At 47.4% G+C, this 7,665-nt stretch overlaps 1 protein-coding gene across 2 annotated transcripts; it reads right to left on the bottom strand.

The window, feature by feature from the left end:
• Nucleotides 1-4,022: 4,022 nt before the first annotated feature.
• On the bottom strand, nt 4,023-7,665 carry LOC120703437 (phenylcoumaran benzylic ether reductase Pyrc5-like). 2 transcript variants are annotated; one of them, XM_039987534.1, is made up of 4 exons: nt 7,115-7,665; nt 4,856-5,093; nt 4,514-4,702; nt 4,023-4,393 (listed from the first exon to the last, which is right to left on the bottom strand). In XM_039987534.1, the coding sequence occupies exons 1-4, from the start codon at nt 7,262-7,264 to the stop codon at nt 4,227-4,229; spliced, it is 744 nt and encodes a 247-aa protein (XP_039843468.1). In that variant the 5' UTR covers nt 7,265-7,665; the 3' UTR covers nt 4,023-4,226. The 2 variants fall into 2 exon arrangements, with proteins under 2 accessions (XP_039843468.1, XP_039843467.1); XM_039987533.1 differs by having other exon boundaries at nt 4,029-4,393; nt 4,514-4,717.

Here is a 7,665-nt window from a genome sequence, read left to right as displayed (position 1 = left end):
GCAAGGACACGCTCCGGGTCTGGTCAAGAGGATTCGCAATGAAGACGACCACGCCCGGCGTCACGCCCCACAGCACTCGGAGACAGGAGCTACTAACTATCCCCCCCCCCCCGATTCGGAGAGAAAGGGACAACACCGTGGATATCTCACACATGTAACCCCTCTCTCCTTGAGTCTATAAAAGGAAGGAGGGGAGCACGAACACAAGCAAGCACGCAAGCAGATATACGCGGATAGCCACTCACACTCACCATTTCACATATTGACACTTGCCTCAATCAACTCTAGCGCATCTAGAGACTTTGGAGCCTCTCTCCCTCCCTCGCTCAAGCTTGTACCCCCTACTACAAGCACCCCGGTGCAAGATAATACAGTGCCTCCCTCTCTGCTAGACGTACGGCCCCATTGGCCGGAACCAGGATAAACCCGGCATCATTGTGTTTTCTCTTTCATCAACGATCTAGAGACGGGACACGCAGCATCATTACTAGTTAGTGCTAGACCCGCGAGGTCTGGACACCGACATTTCCTTGTGCACAATAGCATGAATCCTTAATTAATTTTGACTAGATGCTTAGCTATGCTTAGAGTTGAATCTACAACTGGTAACGAATTCGTGGATTAGGGAACACACTACACCCACTTGGTTATCCTTGATCGCACATGTTTGGTTTAGGAGATGTTGGAAAGCTTGGTTATGTTGGAAGATTGGTTCGTGATTTGGGCGGAATGGAGCCTAGAGAAAGAGTCCTGGAGGTATAGTCCGCTCGAATCGTTTAAGGAACCGTCTGTGGATGCCATCGGTTTTGAGCAACTTATTGTGCTACCACATAAGTCCGAAATAATGGAAAGGATAGCCAATTACCTCCTTTGACTTGGTCATTGAGGCCCGGTCCTAGATGTGTGGCCAAGGGGCTATGTAGAAAGGCCTAGGGGTGTCCCCGGTGGACCTAGGTGACTCTCCGCGCAAGCTAGGCGTACCCTCAATGGTTGAGCCTGAACACAAGCAAGCAAGCAGCAGATATACACTCACCACCATTTCACATATTGACACTTGCCTCAATCAACTCTAGCGCATCTAGAGACTTTGGAGCTCTCCCTCCCTCGCTCAAGCTTGTACCCCCTACTACAAGCACCCCGGTGCAAGAATACAGTGCCTCTCTGCTAGACGTACGGCCCCATTGGCCAACCAGGATAAACCCGGCATCATTGTGTTTTCTCTTTCATCAACGATCTAGAGACTGGGACACGCAGCATCATTACTAGTTAGTGCTAGACCGCGAGGTCCGGACACCGACAATTTCCTTGTGCACAATAGCATGAATCCTTAATTAATTTTTGACTAGATGCTTAGCTATGCTTAGAGTTGATCTACAACTTGTAACGAATTCTTGGATTAGGAACACACTACACCCACTTGGTTATCCTTGATCGCACATGTTTGGTTTAGGATATGTTGGAAAGCTTGGTTATGTTGGAAGATTGGTTTCGTGATTTGGGCGGAATGGAGCCTAGAGAAAGGAGTCCTGGAGGTATAGTCCGCTCGAATCGTTTAAGGACCGTCTGTGGATGCCATCGGTTTTGAGCAACTTATTGTGCTACCACATATCCGAAATAATGGAAAGGATGAGCCAATTACCTCCTTTGACTTGGTCATTGAGGCCTGGTCCTAGGTGTGTGGCCAAGGGGCTATTGTGCTACCACATATCCGAAATAATAGAAAAGATGAGCCAATTACCTCCTTTGACTTGGTCATTGAGGCCCGGTCCTAGATGTGTGGCCAAGGGGCTATGTAGAAAGGCCTAGGGGTGTCCCCGGTGGACCTAGGTGACTCTCCGCGCAAGCTAGGCGTACCCTCAATGGTTGAGCCTTGTTGGGAACGGTTGACGCGAGTACGCCCTCATCTAACTTGGCCCGTTGGGTGAGCCGCATGGTCCTTGTGTCGTGTGGGTAAAGAAGTACACTCTTGCAAGGTTTATATCAATTCGAATTGCCGCGCTCTTGGTTATGAGCAAGCTCACTATCCCATGAACTCTTTGTAGAAGTTTTGGTTATGGTGGATATGGTTCATGTTACTTTTATGGTCAATTACTTGGTTTACTCATAATCAACTAAAACTTGAGTCGTGGGTTGGGCAAGAATAAATAATTTTGCTAAAGAGCTAGGTGTTGGTTAGAGAGCTCATGCTTGCGCAATAACAACTTAACCTTAGAGCCTTTTCTTGAGCTTCGTGCATAATCCTTGTTTATATAAATTGCGTAAGACTTGCGAGTAACTTTTGTACTCATCTTGCTTTCTAAACTAAGTTGCAGGTGAGCCGGAAGTTGTGTTCGGTTGTTGTGGCCGCAATGGTGCCCTTGAGCAAAACGTCATTGCTTGTTATGCTTTTACCGATTGATCTGCTACGTATGTGAGGGCATGTTGAAACACTAAATTTTAATTTCATATCTCTTTTATGTCATTCGTGAGCCCAAGGCTTGTAATTTGAACCCTCCTATGTTGAACTTGTAATAATTAATTGTTGTACTCTTTTATGGTTAAAATTGTTCTTTATGGTTCTTTGGTGATGTATCTTTTGTAAACAGTATTGTGCTTGATCTTGGGCATATTGTGGAGCACGTACCGAGACTACCGAATTTGATATCGTTTTAAGTGAATGTCGTGTTGGTTGTCGAAGTCTCTAGATGTGGGTTAGCACGTGGCACGCTCTTAGGTGAACATGTGCTATCTCTCATCTTAAGAATGATGGTCAGCAATTTGCTTAAAACGGTGTCAAATTGGGCGGGCCTTACAAGGACCAGGATGGGGGTGCGAGGTAGGGATGAGAGGGTGGCGGCCTTCACGCGGAGCTAGCACACATTGCTGGGCCGGGCGAGCAGGCGTCGGCGCGGCGCGGCGGGCACGGGCGGGCGGTATAGTGGGCATGGGTAGGCAGCGCCGTGCTGCTGGGGTTCCAGCTGCTGCCAGTGATGCGTTCCTTCTTGTGCGCGTTCTGGTGCCGGCCCTGCGCCTGCGACTTGACAAACGTCTTGCTGCAGAACAGGCACGGGAACAGCCGCACGCTGCTGCTGCCGTCAACAAGGCCGCCGCTGCTTGTGTCATCAGAACAAGGTGCACCACCACGAGAGGACTCCATCCTGCTAATGAAAACTGTGGATTCGCTATATTTGGATGGAAAATCAGCCCTGGGTAGCACGCACTAGCTAGTAAGCGGCACTGCGCAGCGGGAAAGGAACGGGCGGCGACTTTCATGCAGTGCTGCCGGGCACGGGCGTCAGCGCTGCACGGCGGGGAAGGAAGGGACGGCGGCGCGGTGAGCACGGGCCGCCAGCGGCGGCGCTGCACGAAGGGGAAGGCGGCGGCAGGGCGGGCACGGACCGGCGGCGAGCACGGGCGGAGGCGCTGGGAGCCAGCCACGGGCTGGAGGAACGAGATTGCAACAGGTTCGACCACAGCGCAAAATGATTCCTCGCGAGCGGATAAAAGGATGACGTGGCAATGAGTGAACTGGAAGCCTCTCGGTGGTGGAAGGTGGGGCCAGCAGTGGCATCTGACCGTCCGAACGTAAGATTGATAGCGTTACCGTATGGGAAAAAACATAAGACGGAACTTGTCTCTAAGGTTATCCTAATCACCATTCGCATTTCCCACTATATGAGTATTACCATTATTTCGCCCCTTCCATAAGAGAGAAAGGGGAACAACTTCAACTTTAAAGTTTCTTATGTCATACCCGAAATCACCAAAACACGTGCACAATTATTCAAACTCTCGCAGGTGATGATACAGATTTTCATTATTGCGTCCACAGAAGCATTGTTCTCTAACCAGATATCAAGTTAGGGCGGAGTGTATAGATGGATGTGAGAATTGGTTTTGAAGAATGTGGGTGGCTCGTGAAACTCACCCTTTAGAGCAAAGAGGCTTTGGATAGATCTCTGCTCCATGGTATAGGGGGTATAGGAGTTAAAAGATATGAAGACGAGCAATGTTCAAAGATGATATACCTACTGTTCCGCGCGTGGCAATAGCACTAGAAATCTTGTTGGTACTTTTAATGATCACAGCCAACAATAAAACTCGGCCACACAGGGCTTCAAGGTTAGGGAAAGTTTTTTTTTACACGATTGAGGTCTCGTGATATTTTAAAGCCATGGGTTTCTAATCACAGCATATATTTTCCTATATTTCGATGTATTTGAATAGTAGACTTAGGATATAGGAGTTCAAAGGAGCTTGTTTAGGTATTCATCGACAGTAGTGTACTTGACATCAGGGTAAAGCTCGGTGGCTTCAACTCCAAATGAAGGATCAATCTCAAAGTTGGTGTGGTCCCCCTTCACCCACACAGAATGGCTTATTGACATCCTTATGTTCAGTGGAATCGCAGACTCTGCAGCAAACCAAAGCAAGTAAAATCAGGACAAAATAGTTTGTCATAAGAAAACATGCATGTAGGGGAAGAGACAAATAAATGCAGACTGCAACTAGTTGAGCAAGTTTTTGGTTTGACCTTGAATCTTCTTTAGGACCTCATCTTCTGGAATGTACACCCTCTCAAACCTCTTTCCAACTTTCTTCTCCCAGAGTGAGACAAGCTCATTATGAGACAAGATGTTGCTCGGTGGCCTCAAATACAAGATCTTATTCAGGGTTCTTGGATCATCTACAGCTTTGATTGTGTAGGTGCCGACATCCTCCTCTGCCGCAAATATTGCTGTTGTCAACACAAACAAATATATAAATGGAAGTGTATATCTTCATTAGGTGCTTTCGTTGTACACAACTCTAAAAGTATATATTGCTTTCATTGGACCACCCATCAAGTAAGTCGGCAAATAGTGACTAATCTTACCTCTAACATTTCCATCACCCATGATGAGAACATTATCTGTTGGAAGGCCAGTAACCCCAATCTGTCCAAGACTTGCCAAGAAATGACCAGCAAAGAAGTTGGATGATACATAGGTGTACGGAATCCCTTCAGCTTCAATGGCACGCCTTATACGAGCTTTGCCAGCAAAGATTAATTTTGCAGGCTCAACCGCATGCACACGGTCCACATCATTCCCATACTCTGATGGCAGGAATCTCTGAAAAAAGTGAAAAGTGATTACCATCATCAGACTCGGATCACGAGAGATACCTGCAGATCCCAATAGCATATGGAAAAGTAAACCTTCAACATTTACACAATATATTTGGTAGTTATGTTAGCAGAGCTAGTGAAGCCAAAAGTCAAGAACTGCCAGGCAATCAGAGGAAACAAATAGGAACACTCTATGTTAGAGGAGGAGGAGTCAAGGGCCTATTGGGCCTTAGCCCATTAAGGTTAATTAGTCGCTTGCTTAGGGGTCAAGTAAACCTCTCTATATAAGGAGAGGAGATGTATCAATCTAATCAAGCAAGAGATTAGAAGGAAATCCCTTCCCTCTTGCCGGCCGTGGGCAAAGCCCCGCGGCCGGCGTTCCTAGCGCCCCTACAGCTCCAAAACCACGCCCATCGCTGCTGTCCTCTCTCACGATCTCAATCCCAACAACGTCCATAACATCCGGTATTAGATATGCCAGGCGACGACAAGTCTGAGCCACCACCGCCGCCGCCAACCATGGAGGGTCTGGCCGCTCTAATGACCAAGCTGCCGAGCAGCATGGGCGACATGGAGGCGCGCATGGAGGCCCGCCTGACCTTGTTGGAGTCAAGGGTCGCGGCCGCCTTCCCATCATTCACCGCCCCTAACCCCGTGCCTCAACAGCAGCACGGCGAGGGCATCTTCTACGGAGGCGTAGATGGCACCCAGGCAGCGCCGCCGCCGCTGCCAGTTGCAGCGTGCTGCTGGCATCCAGTCGTCCCTGCAGCAGTAGCCTTGCCACAGCTCGGGAAGAAGAAGGCGTTTGTGTGGGAGGATGCCTGCCATGTGTTTGCAGCGGTGTGGCTGCAGGCTGCAGCACGCGGCCTCCTAGCGCGGCGTCGGCCGCAGAAGATGCGCTTGGAGATGCAAGAGGCGGCTTTGACAGCGATCGACCTCGGCAATTGGGGGCACGACCTCGGCAAATGGGGGCACGACCTTGTCCCGTCGGAAGGCCACCAGCGCTCGCGCCAACTCGCCGTTGTCTTCAAGCGCGCGCTAGGTAGCGAACTCCAATTCTACAGCAGCGATAAGGGAGGCGCTTTCCTCCTTGTCATCGGCGGAGGCACATCGCCTAGCGTCATCACGTTCCGTCACCGGCCGCCACGAGGACGTCTCCGCTGGTCGCTGTTGCGACTAATTTCCGGTGGCGATACCTGTCCTCCCCTCTCGTTCCGATGGTCTCCATGGGATCCAGGCGGCTACTTACGTGCAGGTCCAGCACAAGGAGGGTGTCCGCCGTATCTTCAAGAGACCCTAGCCGCCGCTCCCTCGCCCTCGCATCCCTCCTCCTATGAACAGTCCCCGCGGCACTGTAGCACCGCGGGTACTGTAGCACGCCAGCAACCACCGCCCTCTCCCTCTCTCACGATCTCAATCCCAACAACAGCCATAACACTCTACAAAATATCTGATAAACAAATAATAGAATCAATTAGCTTGCCTTTAAGAGTTTTTTGTTTCCTGCATGGAGTTAAACTGCTTTCTCTGATCATCAATAAAAGTCCATCAAGGTTTGTCCAAAGCCAAACTTTTTAAATTCAACCACTATCTAAAAATTTTATATAGATTGCCAATCCAAGATTTAAATATTATGAAAGTATTTCCCATAATGAATCTAATAATCATTCTTATGTTGCTAATCTATATAAAATTTTAGATATCGATGGCCAAAGTTGAAGAAGTTTGACTTAGTAAACCTAAATGGATTCAAATTTATGACCGGAGGAAATAGAAAACTGAAATGCTACAACCAGAAACAAATGTACAATTCTTTTCTTAGGAAAAACAAAGATAGTGAGCAGTCTTCCTTTTATCTATTTCTTCATTTTTCTTTTTTTTTTCCTTCTTATTTACAAAGGGCCAGTGGATCAATTTGAGGCCCAGGATGTTAGGGCCATGATTGATAGATCATAAAACCACAACCTTCGACAGTAAAGTGTTCAAAATAAACCAACAGATATGCACACATGAGATTTAAATCACCTTTACATTTCCAGCTTCTTTTATTGCTGAGATAATGTGGGTTTGATCTGGCAGCTGAGTGTAACCCACTGCAGAGATCACAACATCTGCAGATTTCACTGCGGCTACCAAGCTCTCATGGTTGTACAGATCCCCCTGATTTTCCAGCATAATTTTAACAATTATATCATTGTGGAATCGAATTATATCATTATGCGATGATAACACACATGATCATTACGGTACTTAATTAGCATTATATGGATGACCTTTTCATGTCAGTAAAGAGAGCTACATCCATGTAATATGTAAAACAGTGACAGTTTATAAATCAGCATAGATATATACATCGATTAAAAGCATAAATATTGTATGCATTCATCCGGCCTTTTACCAGAGCATGGGCCATACAACTTACCAAATTTCAAGTTTAAATCCAAATAGAATTTGTTTTACTGCAAGTGTTACTGACAATTGTTCGATAGCACTAATAGCTTAGCGCTCTGAGTCTTAGTTAAGCTAAGCAGTACGATAAGGACAACAACAGCAATTATCTGACCATAAACAACCAC

Source organism: Panicum virgatum, chromosome 4K (genome assembly GCF_016808335.1).
Source record: "Panicum virgatum strain AP13 chromosome 4K, P.virgatum_v5, whole genome shotgun sequence".
NCBI lineage: Eukaryota > Viridiplantae > Streptophyta > Magnoliopsida > Poales > Poaceae > Panicum > Panicum virgatum.
Note: the sequence above shows the minus strand (reverse complement) of the source record. Positions and strands in the feature narration are given on the sequence as shown.

Coding starts and splice junctions, on each gene's coding strand:
- LOC120703437 (XM_039987533.1), bottom strand. CDS start 7,264: ATGCTGGAAAATCAGGGGGATCTGTACAACCATGAGAGCTTGGTAGCC. Junction 4,718..4,855: donor GGGTGATGGAAATGTTAGAG/GTAAGATTAGTC, acceptor TGTTGACAACAG/CAATATTTGCGGCAGAGGAG. Junction 4,394..4,513: donor GGTCCTAAAGAAGATTCAAG/GTCAAACCAAAA, acceptor GGTTTGCTGCAG/AGTCTGCGATTCCACTGAAC.